The sequence below is a fragment of the Marmota marmota genome, unplaced genomic scaffold (assembly GCF_001458135.2).
Source record: "Marmota marmota marmota unplaced genomic scaffold, marMar, whole genome shotgun sequence".
Taxonomy (NCBI): domain Eukaryota; kingdom Metazoa; phylum Chordata; class Mammalia; order Rodentia; family Sciuridae; genus Marmota; species Marmota marmota.
In genome coordinates, this window is record NW_026000196.1 from 21,872,906 (window position 1) to 21,887,863 (window position 14,958).

General features: G+C 42.5%; 1 protein-coding gene across 1 annotated transcript in view; it reads right to left on the minus strand.

Moving 5' to 3' along the window:
- Positions 1-14,958, minus strand: part of Pygb (glycogen phosphorylase B) — a 48,236-nt gene that overhangs the window by 16,313 nt on the left and 16,965 nt on the right. Inside the window, exons 3-10 of the mRNA XM_048790150.1 lie at positions 14,154-14,255; positions 8,744-8,822; positions 6,365-6,468; positions 3,999-4,130; positions 3,314-3,425; positions 2,757-2,839; positions 988-1,131; positions 403-495 (exon numbers count right to left, since the gene is read on the minus strand). Coding sequence (XP_048646107.1) covers positions 403-495; positions 988-1,131; positions 2,757-2,839; positions 3,314-3,425; positions 3,999-4,130; positions 6,365-6,468; positions 8,744-8,822; positions 14,154-14,255 — 849 coding nt within the window. The remainder of the gene's footprint in view (positions 1-402; positions 496-987; positions 1,132-2,756; positions 2,840-3,313; positions 3,426-3,998; positions 4,131-6,364; positions 6,469-8,743; positions 8,823-14,153; positions 14,256-14,958) is intronic.

Genomic DNA, 14,958 nt, shown 5'->3' on the forward strand with positions numbered 1-14,958 from the left:
TTTTTTTTTAATTTTTTTTTTTTTTTTTTTTGCCAAACTTCAAGATGAGAAAACTCCTATAAGAAGCCCTAAAAAGTGTTAGAATCCTGTCCTCGTTTGTTCTGTCCCCGTCCCAAAAAAATATCCATATCCTGGAACCAGACCCTTTCCCACAACCCTGGTGTTCTCACAGGTGATGTCCCAAAGTCCCCTGAGGCTGAGAAGAGAGCCCCCACTTCCCAGGACTAGCTCAGCCGTTTAATGCCATAGATGGCACAGTCTAGAGCTCTACAGAGGACACTCACTCCTGTTCTGGTCTGGGGAGGACACTGTCATCCCACATTCGGTTTTTACAGGTTGCTATCACCCCAAGCCCTGGTCTGGGGAGGATACCATCTTCCCTTCTTCTCATGAGACACTCACTTTGTCCCAGTCCACCTTTTCCACGTCCACCAGGATCCGCATGAGTTCAGGAATGGAGAGGGCCGGGTGGGTGTCATTCAGCTGGATGGCCACCTGCAGTTCCCATGAGGAGTGTCATTAGGGTGCCTTGTCACGTAAGTGTGCCTACACTGGTCAGTTAAGTACAGCCCAGGGAGTGAAGGTGCCCGCCCAGCAACCCACCCCTAGAGTTTGAACCCAAAGAGGCCTCAGAAAAAGCCAGGGGACATTGAAGCTCTGAGGCCAGCAGTGCCCTGCAGACAGCTGTACACTGGGGCAGGTGTGGAAGGAGCTGCAGGGCCTGTGGCCTGCCTCCCACAAGGAATTTCTCTTCACTAGGCTATGACACTGCTGTTTAAAACAGCTGCCCTTGGCCTGCCATAGGAGCCTTTTGGTGTCCTTCCCTCTTCAACTCCTAACAATGCCCAGTGCAGCCCTGGATCGAGGATGATGAGACCCTAACACTACCAATCTGCTCCAGCCCCCTCCAAGGACAAGAGGAAGAAACTTCAAGAGCCTGAGAACCTCCTGTCCTGGCATTAAGTTCTCATCCCATAGATCACAAACCTTGTCTGGGAAGGTCTCAAAAGAGGTTCTCACTGGATCCCGGCAGCCAAACTTGGATGACTTAAAGCGGCGAATGATGTCCTGCAGGGTGGCAGCCACCACAAAGTACTCCTGCTTCAGGCGGAGCTCCTTCCCCTCAAAGAACTAACAACACAGGGCTGCTGTGCATCTGCCACTCACCATCATGAGGCCAACCACAGCCAGTGGGATCAGGACAGGCTAGAGGGTGCCAGGCTGGGAGGTGTCCTGCATATCCCACTTGCCCCCAAATCCTGGGGCAACACTTATCCCCACAGAAACCCAGGCCACAAGGTCCAGCTCAAGGGCATAGGCAAATGTCTCAAATAGCCTACCTGTCTGACACCCAGGCCAACATGTTCACCTTCAAACAGGGAGGGCTTGAAGGGCAGTCAGCATAGGGTCACACAACTATGCAACACATACCAGGACACAAAATGTCCATTCCATCAATAGCAAAAGGGCCAATTTGTGAGGAATGCCAGAGCTTTCAGAAACCACAGTTCCAACATATATGCATTAAGAAACACTCTGCACTTGACATTTCAGAAGTCCTTAAAGTCTCATGGGGGCCAAGTCGGCGGGCTGAACAGGATTACAAGCCTTTTCTGTACCAATGCCTTTGCTACTGTGCACACAGATTGCTTTAATAAAATAAAACATTCATTTAAAAAAAGGCAAGACCAGCCAGGCACAAGGGCAGAGGCCTATAATCCCAGTAACTCAGGAGGCTGAGGCAAGAGGATTGCAAGTTTAAGGCCTGCCTTGACAACTTGGCAAGGCCCTGTCTCAAAATAAAAAACAAAAGGGTTAGAGATGTAGCTCAGTGGGAGGGTGGCCCTAAGTTCAGCCCCCAGTACTGAAAAAGAAAAAAAGAAAGAAAATGTATGACCAACTAAGATAGGTAAATTTCTTTTTTTTTTTAATATTTATTTTTTTGTTTTAGGTGGACATAATATCTTTATTTATTTTTATGTGGTGCTGAGGATTGAACCCAGTGCCTCACGCATGCCAGGCCAGCGCGCTACCACTTGAGCCACATCCCCAGTCCCAAGATAGGTAAATTTCATTGACTGTTTTGATGCTGAGGAATCAACCTTGGGTCTTGTATATGCTAAGCGCATGTTCTACCACAGAGCTACATCCCCTCAAGGACTCTTGCCTGACAACATTGACAACAATAAGCCATTATGCTACATTCAGGTGGCAGCAAAGAATCCGGTTGTGACCACCATCTAACACATGAAGGGCATGTGCTAAGACCCTATCAAGTGTCAGGTACCTCTGCAAAATAGGTGCTGCTGTCCCCAGGGGAAATATGGACCATCTAACCCTTGGGGAGCTACGTCACACACTAGAAGAGTAGACACCAGCTGGCCTGGTGTCTGTATCGCAAGGAGTCCACCCAGACCTCATTAAGTGTGTTTCATAGGAGTATAGATAAGAGAGAGTTGAAAAGCCTCTGGAAGGCTTCTTTTAAGTGAATCAGGGCAAAGGAACAATGCAGTGGTCTTGTCTGGACTTATTGGACTGTACAGAGGACACCTGACCCCACCCTTTCCTCAGATGACTCATCTGGGCACGTACCAGAGATAGGTGGGATACTGATGGCCACATACACAGCCTCACCTCACAAGCTTATCTAAGTTTAGCAACAGGATATGCTGGAGGGTCCAGCCTTCAGCTCATTTATCTGCATTTAAGAAGTCTATCCAACAGAGGTCACACACATTAGTCATTAGGATACTCACATTGTCATTAGGATACAGGACCCTGGAGATGTTCTCAGCCAAGTTCCTGTCCAGAACAGCCTCCACATAGTCCCCCACATTGACTAAAAAAAAGACAGAGCTCCATCAGTGTGTGCCTCTCTCAGTCCCCTGCAGGGCAGGGTTTTGTCAAGTGCGAGCACTGTAGTTGCTCAGCTGCTTACTGGAGAAGGTTGAGGAAGTGTGACCTTAGCAGGAAGCCCCCAGAGATGCTCACCCCTGCCCCAAAGAATGAAAAGCCTCCTCCCACAGCACCCCATACCCACTGCACATCAACACTGCACATGTCTCTTTTCCTAAGAACATGTAGTCTGAAAGACCATGACCCCAGCTGACTAGGTCCTGGTATGAAATCCACCCTTCACTATTCTCACAAGGAAGCTGCAAGGGGTTCAGGTGCACTCAGTTATGTTTCAGAGACCGAAGGGGCTGTGCAGCTTCCACAGCAGAGAGGGATGGCAGTGATAAAGGCATGAGCATTTGGGACAATCCATCAAAATAGAGACAAGAGATCAGGGTGGCTACTGGCCAGGACATACAATCTTGCAGCTTGAAGTCATTGGGCGCCTTGGCAGACCAGAGCCTCATGGTGTTGACAGTGTTGTTCTTGTAGCCGGGCACCGGGGTGTCGTAGGGCATGGCGAGCACCACCTGACCACATGGAAGACATGCTCAGGGCTGAGTCAGCAAGAGACCTCCCCGCCTTCTTTGGCCTCCCCTTTTCCTGGAGGGACATCTCCCACACAGAGAGAGAGATGATGGCTTCAAAACCACTGAGAACTGTGACCACACATGGTACCAGCAGGTGGGGCAGATAGCCAGTGCTCCACAAAAATGTGGATAGGGACCTATCCGCATCAGCCCAGGGGGTCAATGCCCTAATCCCCATCAGGATAAGTTTCTAATTGCCATTAAGCAACAGGAGTTAGTGAAGTGCTGTCTGGCAGAGAGGAAAGAACACTCTGGCTGGTGGCCTCAGCCCCAACACATTCTTGCTAAGCTACAAGAGTGGCTCTCTTTGCTGCATGCAGCATTTTCCACCCTACAGAAAGTTTCTGTCAAAGTGTAAAAAGATGAGGAGACTAAAACCTCCCCAAACTTTTACCATAAGTCCAGCACAAGCCTCCACTCCTAAAATGAAATCAGGGTAACGACAACAAACTGTGGGGTCGCCACCTTCATTAAGCAGCAGCTTATTCCCTTGGGAGCTTTGGGTCCTGATACCTGCGTGTCTAGCCACTTCACACCCTCGGGGGTGTGCTCCACTCTCCCATAGAAGTGCACTGGAAGCATATACTCAGGTCGGGCTTTCTCCCAGGGGTTGCCATAGCGCAGCCAGTCATCGGCCTCTTCAACCTAGAGGAGCAATGGAGAGGGGCATTCTCAAAGGTGGGCAAGCCGGCTACTGCTAGGAAGCCCTGTGCTCAGCCTGGGCACACTATATTGCTGAGATCTCACAGTACCCAACACTGAAACACAACCATGGCCAATTTATAAATAAAGATTATCTAATTCCTATCAAGCCCACACACTTAAAAATAAACATGTTGCATTGCTTAAAGTAACAAACTCATATAAAATCTGAAAAAAAAAAAATCCAGATAAAAAAGACATTAAGAACCTGAATGAAGTATCGACACGTTACAATATGGTCAAACCTTGAAAATAATGACAGAAGTGGAAGAAATCAGTCACAAAAGACCACATATTGTATGGCTCCACTTACAGGGAATGTCCAGAACAGGCAATCCATCAAGACAGAAAGTAGATTAGTAGTTGTCAGGTACTGGGTGTGACTATAAATAAGTGCAGGATCTCATTTTGGGGTGATGAAAATGTTCTGGAGATGAACAGTGGTGCTGGTTACCCAACTCTGAATATACTAAAAACTACCATATGGCCAGGTGCAGTGGTTCATCCCTGTAATCCCAGATGCTCGAGAGACTGAAGCACGAAGATCACAAGTTCAAGGCCAACCTCTGCAACTTAGCAAAACCCTGTCTTAAAATAAAAAATAAAATAGGCTGGGAATGTAGCTCGTGGTACAGCCCCCTGGGTTAAAACTCCAGTACCACCAAAAAAACCCAAACACACATTACAGTATCTAAGACATGGTGGCACAGCTGTAATGCCAGCTACTAGGTAGGCTGAGGCAAAAGGGCCAGTCTGAGCAACAAAGTGAAACCCTGCCTCAAAATAAAATAAAAACATGGGAATGTAGCTCAGTGGTATAGCACTTGTCTAGCATGTATGAGGTCCTGGAATCAATCCCCAGTAACACACACTCACACACAATCTATTTTATATCTCAAAAAGCTGTTATTATAAAAAAAACAAGAAGAAAAGAAATCACCAAAAATTTACTGCTTTAAAAATTAAACCATGAAAAAGGAAAGTATATTATATCACAAATCCACAGGTACCAAGGGCTGAGCTGTCACCCTGAAAGGCTTGTAGTGGAAAGGCCTGAGATCCACTTCTATACTAGGCCTTCCTCAAAGCAGCTTATCTTCCAAAAACTGCGCCCAATGGCACCATGACCAGTACAACTATGCAAGAAAATTCCCATCAATAAGATTAAAAGTAGCCCCACTACTTGGCCCTTCAATTTGGTAGGAGTTGCTTTTCCTACCACTCTATGAAATGTATTCTGCTTATAAGTCATGGGATAAATTAATCTGGCACACCAGTGATTTTTTTTTTTTTTTTTTTTGGTACTGGGACACTTTACCACTGAGCTACATACATCTCCAACCCTTTTTGAGACGGGGTCTAGCTAAGTTGCTTAGGCCCTCACCAAGTTGATGAGGCTGGCCTCAAATTTGCAATCCTCCTGCCTAGGCCTCCCAAGTTTCTGGGATTAGAGGCATGCACCACTGTGCCCGGCCAGGTGAATGAATTCTGAAGTATTAAGTAACTGAAAAAAAATTTCATTTTGGTGCTAGGGATTGACACCAGGGCTTTGCAAACACTCTACCACTAAGCCATACCTCTAGCCCCTCAAACTGTTAAAAGATTTAATGGTGAATACCTACACACCCACCATCTAAGCACTGTAATTTTCAATATTCTGCTATAACTGATTTATTGCAACTTCATCCATTAATTCATACATTTTTGGATGTGCTTCAAGGTAAGTTACAGACATTAGTACACATCTCCACTAATCACATGAGAATGCCTATCAGGATGAATTCTGAGAGTACTACCTTCTGCCCCATGTTTGGGCACCGCTGGGGAAAATAGCATGCAGCCTATGACATCCTAACCCCCAGTTGCAGGTGGCCCTGTCTGGCATCTCCTTGTAAGTTCCAGGTGGGATTCTGTGTCCTGCCCCACATGACTTCCCTTTCACCACATAGGAGCCATTTGCAAGGGCTCACAAAGGGGCCAAACTGGCCAGGGCCACCAGGTACCAGAGAACGTATGACACTATGCAGCTGGCTATCTTCCCACTGCACTTTGCAGAGGCCTGACCTGAAGTCTCTCCAGGGAGCGAAGACCAAAAAAAATTTACACTGAAAATGTACCCGCTTACTTCCACATATGAACAAGAATTGGAAACCAGTGAAAAGACCAATGTCACCTACCTGCCAGCCATTGACAATCTTCTGGTTAAAAATCCCAAATTCATAGCGGATTCCATAGCCGTATGCTGCCAGGCCCAGAGTAGCCATTGAATCAAGGAAACAGGCTGAAAAATCCAATTACAGATCAGACCATCTGCAAAATGGAAGCTGCTGTGCACCAAAGCCCAGTAGGATGTGGCTAGCCCATAGTCAGATAAGGAGTGGGAGGTGATCAAGCCAGCTCAGGTTTCATGAAATTCAGGTATACTAGAATTCCCCTCCTCCATGGAACCTGGGGCCATACCAAGGAAATACCAATGTGTGGGTGTAGGAGAAGGGAGCGGGTGAAAAGTAAAGAATCCCACAGAGATCATGGTGAAGCCTGATACTTCTCTAAACACAAAGTCCCCTTGCTACCAACTCTCTCTCTCAGACATCTTCACTTATTCATGAGGCCTCCCCACCTTTCTGCACATTCTACTTTAAATCCATGTAGTTTTGATAGCAGGGACAATCACAAACTTCTCCCTACATGCTGGTGAAGTAAACACAGAAATGGGTCCAGTGATGTACATTTCATGGCCCACAACACTTCAATATCCAAGCTCCAACATGCCATCAGAGCACCCTTCTGGGGGATGCTGCCTTCTAAGAAGCAGCCATGTCACCAAACTGAGCTCTTGTTCCAATCAAAACTTCTTGAAAGATAAACATAACAAAAACAATGGTTTGAATAAAGATTCAGGAGGCAGGCCTAGTAAACTTCTGGACTAAGAAGGCTGGGGGTGTGCTCATTGGTAAAGCAGCACTCACCTCACATGTGCACACAATAGCCCTGGGTTCAATTCCTAGCACTGCAATAAAAGGAAGGAAGGGACAGAGAGAGGGAGGTCCCCCACATAGAACACTGGCAAACAAAATAGATGTCCAATTTATCAAACACGTCAGAGTGTCAGATGCTCTGCTAGGGAGGCAGATCTATAATATCCACAAACCTATGAGCTGGACTCTTGTGCTGGGACTCATTCTTACAGGACAGAAATAAACCAGATCAAGCCACAAGGAGTTTGGTACTGCCTGAGTCTGCCCCGCTGGGAAGGACGTGTACAGATAACAGGTTGTTCACACCAGGCCAGAGGTAGAGGCATCCCAGGTCCAGAATACACAGGGGCAAGAGGCAAGGAAAAGTATCTGAAGAAGGAAAAAGTAGGAATCTAGCAATGACCAATCAAATGTCACGGGGGTTAATGGGAATTAAATGGTTAAAACCCTACAGCTCAGCTCCCTGGCAGAAAAAGCCCAGGCACACACCCTCACATTCAGGGTGCCAAGAGGCTTGCTCTCCTGGCCTGGGGATGGTCTCCTGGGAGTGAAGTCAGCAACAGCAAGATGTGCTTGGCCTGAGCTCACTGCATTTGAGAGGAGTATAGAAGGTACATATGTAGGTTGGGGACAGGAAGGCAAATTTTTTCTTTATATAGATCCATCTATTTTTTTTTTTTTTTGAGAAAAACATGTTTAATTTAGAATTTTTGAAAAATTTAAGTTAACATTTAAAATGCAAACACACCCACACAGATACATTTTAGTGTGCACACTTAGTTTACAAAATGAAAAGTTCCCAAGGCGGGACTGAAGTGGCTCAAGGCCAGGCCACCCTCCAACTCGCATCCATACACTACCACAAAACCACTATTCCTACTTCCATGTTCTTTACCTAGCTCCCTCTGTCCAGAAAGGCTAGCAAAAAGAATTAAAAAGAAAAGAACAACACTGTATATATTCTCAAATACAGTAGCCAGAGGGAGCAATATGCCACAAAGGCATATCTCTATGATGTCAGGGCCATCTGTTTTGTGTATTAAAGCTACAGCTGCTCAGTGTAAGAGGAGTGACATGCATACCACATTTCCATCCCTCTGTCCTGCTCCCAAGTACTTTTGGTACTGGGAACCAGCTTACCCAGTGCTAGCTACTTTAGTCTTCATAATTGTGAAGTGTCTCTGCGGGACAGAAAATATACTTTTTCCTTTTTTTTTTTTTACTGAGAGATAAAGATTTTATTTAATTTTTTTTTTGTTTTGTTTTTTGTTTTTTTTAATATTTTATTTCTTAGTTTTCAGCAGACACAACATCTTTGTTTGTATGTGGTGCTGAGGATCGAACCCGGACCGCGCCAGACGGGCGCGCTACCGCTTGAGCCACATCCCCAGCCCAAGATAAAGATTTTAATCTGAAAAATAGATCACCCATCCACTCTGAGGGAGGCTGATATATCCTGACAAATCAGTGTCAAGAGAACATCTGACCTGGTCTACTCTGATCTTGGCCAATGGACTAGGAACAAGTACAGGTTGCCCTCCAACTGTCCCTAGTCCTGTTCCTAAACAGAGCAGTTACCTGCCAGCCGCCCCAGGCCCCCGTTCCCAAGGCCTGCATCCTCTTCTATTTCCTCTAGTTCTTCCAAGTCCAACCCCAACTGCAAATGAAAACAGGGGTAACATTTTAATACTATTTAATATTATCTCTCAAACAAAGATTGAAAAATATTCAAATCCTCTGTTTATCCCATTCTTTCAGACTTAAAAATAACAAATTAAAATTAAATTTTAAATCAATGCAGAGAAATGAAAAGTCTTCAGGTATTTCAAAAACTGCTAACAAAAGTTAAAATTAGACATGGTTTAATAGCAAAAGATTTATTGCCAGATTGTTAACCTATTTATGGTGAACAGATTATATGCTGCCTAAATATGAAATGAATGATTTGTGGGCAGAATTTTCATTTTTATTTTTATTTTTATTTTTTAGTTGTAGATGGACACAATATCTTTGTTTTATTTATTTATTTTTGTATGTGGTGCTGAGGATCGAACCCAGTGCCTCACGCATGTGAGGCGAGTGCTCAGCCACTGAGCTACAACCTGAGCCCCTGTGGGCAGGATTTTTGTTGCTGTTTTGTTTTGTTTTGAGACAGGATTTTGCCATGTTACCCAGGCTGACCTCTAGACTCAAGCAATCCTGCCTCAGCCTCTTAAATAACTGGGATTATAGGCACATGGCACTGAATATGGCTTGAAACCAATTTTAACAATTCCCTAATTTCAAACATGATCAAATATTTATATGATGTTTTTCTTAAAGCCAAAACCTAAAAGTACTTTCCTCATATTCAAACAATCTAGTGAAAAAGATATGGCATGTTAAAAATCAGAGAAAAAACAGCAGGGTCCCAACTACTTAAAGTGTCTTAAAACCATTCTAGAAACCAGGCATTGTGGCACACGCCTATAATAATCCCAGTGACTTCAGAGGCTAAGGAAGGAAGATGCAAATTCAAGACCAGCCTCAGCAATACAGTGAGACCCTATCTCAAAATAAAAAACAAAAGAACTGTTGATATAGTTCAGAGGTAGAGTTCAAGCCTCCACAACATAAAGTCTGTCTCAAAATTAAAAATTAAAAAAAGGGCTGGGGCTGGGGTTGTAGCTCAATGGTTCAGTGCTTGCCTCCTAAGCATGAGGCACGGGATTCAATCCTCAACACCACATTAAAAAATAAATAAATAAATAAAGATATTGTGTCCATCTACAACAAAAAAAAAAAAAAATTTTTTTTAAAGGGCTGGCGATGTGTAACTCAATAGTATAGCATCAAGGGTTCAATCCTTAGTACTAAAAAAAAAACTCCAAAATGTAGATTTCAAGCCTCTCAATTATGGCATTATGATATATGATAAATATTCTATTAATGTGGCTTTATTATGTATAAAATTCACAAATTATTAATATTATCTGGATCAATAATTTTGAAATTTTTTGGACTTAGGGGGAATCCAAAAAGTTTTTTGCTTATATGAATTATATCTATCAAATTAATTATTTATTATTTATCAAATTAAAAATTAAAATGAAGAAAAATGTTAAAGTGTTACATATGAATATGTATATATACATATACAGCATGTGTGTATACACACATACACACACAAATACACACATACACACACACACACACAAATTCATTAAAAAATAACAAACTGGGCACAGTGGAGCATGTCCACAATCCCAGCTATTTGAGAGGCTGAGGCAGAAGAATTCAAAGAAACTTTGCTTATCTACTTTCTGTCTCTGTGAAATTGCCTACTGGGGACATTTAAAAGCAAACATCCAATATGTGGCATTTTGTGGCTGGTTTCTTTCAATTTAGCATAACATTATCAAGGTTCCATGGATGAGCCTTCAGGACATTTTTTGTTTTTAAGTATTGGGATTCAACTCAGGGGCACTCAACCACTGAGCCACATCTCCAGCTCCATTTTGTATTTTATTTAGAGACAGGTTCTCACTGAGTTGCTAAGGCTGGCTTTGAACTTGGGATCCTCCTGCCTCGAGCTGTGTGCCACCACACCTGGTTCCTTCAGGACATTTTGCTAAATGAATAAGCCAGTCACAAAAGGTCAAATTCACAGAAACAGAAAGCAGAATGGTAGTTTCCAGGATCTAGGGAGATGGGAATAGAAAGTTCTTTAATAGGAACAGAGTTTCAATTTAGGAAAAAGAAAAGGTTCTGGAGATGGGTCCTGGTGATAGTTGTATAACAATGTGAATGTGCTTAATGCCACTCAACTGCACATTTAAAAATGGCTCAGAAGGTGAATTTAAGGTTATATTCATTTTACCACAAATTTTTTTTAATGGGAAAAAAAAGTTTAACATAATGTGGGGGTTTATTTCTATACTCTCCAACCAATTCTGTTGGTCTGTATGTCTAACCTGATTGCCATACCATACAATCTCAATGACCTTTGCTTTATTGGGAAGTGTGAGTTGTTGTTTTTCAACATTATTGTTGAAAAAAAATTGTTTTTCTTTTTCAACATTGTGTTGACTATTCCTGGTCCCTTTCAATTCCATCTAGATTTTAGGATCAGCTTCTCAGTCACAGAAGTCAACTGGAGTTGGAATAGGGATAGTGCTGAATTTGGGGAGTATTGCCATCTTGACAATATTAATTCTTCCAAGCTGTTAACATGAGATGTCTTCCCATTAAGTCATCCTTAATTTCTTTTAACTCTATTTGTTCTCAGAATACAGGTGTTATGTTTTGTTTTTGCTTTTGCTAAATTTACACCTAAGTATTTTATTCTTTTTGATGCTAAATTGGAATTGTGTCATTTTGCATTATTCATTGCTGCTGCATAAAAATACTGTTAATTTTTATAGACAAATACTATATCCTGCAACTATGCTAATCTCACTCACTAATTCTAATGCTTGTTTAATGGATTCCTTAGGATTTTCTACTTCATGTCATCTGCAAACAGAGGTTTTGCTTCTTTCTTTTTAAGACGGATGCTTTGTTTCATTTTCTGCTTCTTTCTTTTTAAGATGGATGCTTTGTTTCATTTTCTTATAAAAATACCCTCACTAGAATTTCCAGTACAATGTTAGGAAACAGTGAGAGCAGACATCTTTGGACAAAGCACACACACAAGATAAGGAAACAATCAGTCAAATGCAGAGTGTAGAAACTGTAAGATAAACCTAGTTCTTACAGATTTATCTGTAAATAAATAGGCAAAAAATTTAGAAAATAAAAAAAAGGAAATGCATATAAATTATGAGAAGTTTAAGAGATATAAGCCAAATGCATCTAAATTATTATAAGAAATTTATGTACTGCCTGAAAAACTGATGATATTAAAGGGTTATTATTATTATTAATATTTTAGGGATCACAATGGTACAACTGTTTTAAAAACAGAGTCCCTATCTTTTAGAGATACCTATTAAAATATGATGCTTTTTGATGTTGGTTTAAATTATCTGGGAGTACAAGGATATAAGTAAAGCATGACTGGCCATAAGCTGGAGCTGATGACTGGTGAAGCCATGTAATAGGTATGTGGAAAAGTTTACTGTAACAGTTACTCAATTTTTATATATATTTACAATTTCCTATAGTTAAAACAATTTTAATAAACTTAATCAAGAGAGAGCTGCTTCTTTTGAAGTACTAGTTTTGAGAATAAATTGCTCCCTAAACTCTCCAGCCCTGTATGATGCATTGGTTCATTTTTTTCTAATACTTCACTCTAAATAGGGAGGCCCTTGGGGAAGAGGCCTGTTAAAGCCCTGTGTCATTGTTTCCTCCCACTCAAAGCATCTGGCACCCATATTAAAACTTGAAGCACTCAGCAAATGTGGACTGGGAGCCATGAAGGTCTAGTCACCACAAAAACCTTTCCAACAGAAGATTATTGCATATTTATGCCATAGTTTCTAAAATCTTTATCTAAAAAGTATTTTTAAAAGTTTCAAAAACTAAAACACTTCATACAACTGTAAAATCCACAGAAGGTATGACTAAGATACTATGTTCTATGCTCCTTACAGACACATTCTAAAGTGACTATTCGGTAAACTTAAATGTCAGGTCATCTGCCAGGGTAACTTCTATCCTGAAAACCTTCCCATACACATGCCAAGGGAAAGGAATCTGTGGGGTCACACCCTAGAACTTCTCCACTGGAGACCTAGAAATAATTTTTTTTTTTTTCATGGTGCTAGAGATTGAACCCATGGCCTTGCGCACTCAAGGCAAGCCCTCTACAATCTACCAACTGGGCTATATCCAGTCTGGAATTTTTTTTTTTTTTTTTTTTTGTATCAGTTATTGAACTCAGGGGCACACAACTACTGAGCCACATTCCCAGCCTGATTTTTTGTATTTTATTTAGAGACAGGGTCTCACTGAGTTGCTTAGCGCCTCATTTTTGCTGAGGCTGGCTTTAAACTCATGATCCTCCTGACTCAGCCTCCCAAGCCTCTGGGATTACAGGCAGAAAATAAAATTTTTGCTCCATGTGTCAACTCAACTAAGCACTATATTAAATAACCTCAGGCACTAAGAAGGGGTTCCCAGCAGGGTATCACCTTATAACCTTGTTGGACTTATATCCCCAAACAAGCTCCACAAGTTCCTTCCACTCAAACCCAACAAGAGCAAAAGCAGGAGCAGGGGGCTGGTAGGGAGGACCCCTCACTGAAAACCTTCCCATATACATGCCAAGGGAAAGGAAGCTATGGGGTCACACCCTAGAACTTCTCCACTGGAGACCTGTGTACCAGGAGATGGCAGGAAAAGGAGACAGACTAGGAAGACAGAGCTGAAACCTATCATAGCTCTGCTCTAAGATGACAAATGACCTGTGAAAGGGTTAAGCCCAGAGGGACTCAATGTTAATGAGGTGCCATTAAGGAAAAACAGTTTTTATTCTGATTAAAAATTTTTTAAAGTAGAAAGTAGTTTTTATTATAATTATCATTATTTTTGTTATGACTCTAAAACATTACTTTCAATTTATTTTAGAGCTTATGTAAGTATATTTTGTCACCTATTTTTTCCCCCCTATTTCAATAATGTGAGCCACTCCAGGCTTTCTTCCATCAAGAAGACCAACTTTTTAACTAGGAGGTTATCTTCGGGGTATATGTGGAGGATCAGATCTGGGTTACCAAGTTAATAAAGCAAGCAGAAATGGGCAATACCAATCACTTTTCCCATGTTCTAAACATGCCCCTGGGATGAGAGTGAGAAGTACTGCACAATTCAACCCAGTCCTTGCACTCCATGTATTATCATCCCCTTCTCCTCTTGAGAACCCATATCCAACCCATATCCCTCCAGTAGGGTAGAACACATTTGCCCATTCCCAGATTGTGGCCAATCATAATATCTGTGCTCACCTCTGGGACTTCAAGGGCCACAGAGGCCAACCAGAAGCCCAGACACAAGGGCCCCATACCTGATAAATAGCTTCATCACACGCATTCTGAAGGCCCAGGTTCACCATCGTGTTCTGCAATGTACGGCCCATGTAGAATTCCAGGGATAGATAATAAATACGCTGAGGAAGCAAAGGAAAGAATCTTAGATTTACCATTCCATCCCCACACACAGGCAGGTTAAGGGCTATGAAAAGGCTCATGAAGCATCCACTTGGTTCTTTCACTTACATTAATTCCATGCTGACACCACACATATAAGGACAGCTCACTCAGAGCACAGGAATATTTTCTCTGCACTCTTGAGTTTCCAGTGAAAATAAACTGACTTTTCCTGATGTGTGGGTTAAGCCTTATACTTGAGAACAAGGCTCCCCAAAACTGGGCAGATCCAGGCTGAGAAGAGGTTGGCCTCTCACCAGCTGTGTGCCCATGGGCAAAATTATGTCTTCACTTTTCTAAGATAGGATAAAACAACTCTACAAAGTAGGGAAAATATTTTCAAGTATTAAATGTAGCTGGACATGGTGGCTGGCACCTGTAGTTCTAGTTACTCGGGAGGCTGAGGCAAGAGGGGTACTTGAGCCCAGGAGTTTGAGGCCTATCTGGGTGACATAGTAAGACCCCCATATCCAAAATGTAAATCAACAATAAACAAAAGAGAATTACTAGCCAGCACAGTGGCACACACCTGTAATCCCAGTTTGGGAGGCAAAGGAGGAGGATCCTGAGTTCAAACCAGCCTCAGCAATGGTGAGGCCCTAAGCAACTCAGTGAAACCCTGTCTCTAAATAAAATACAAAAACAGAGCTGGGGATGTGGCTC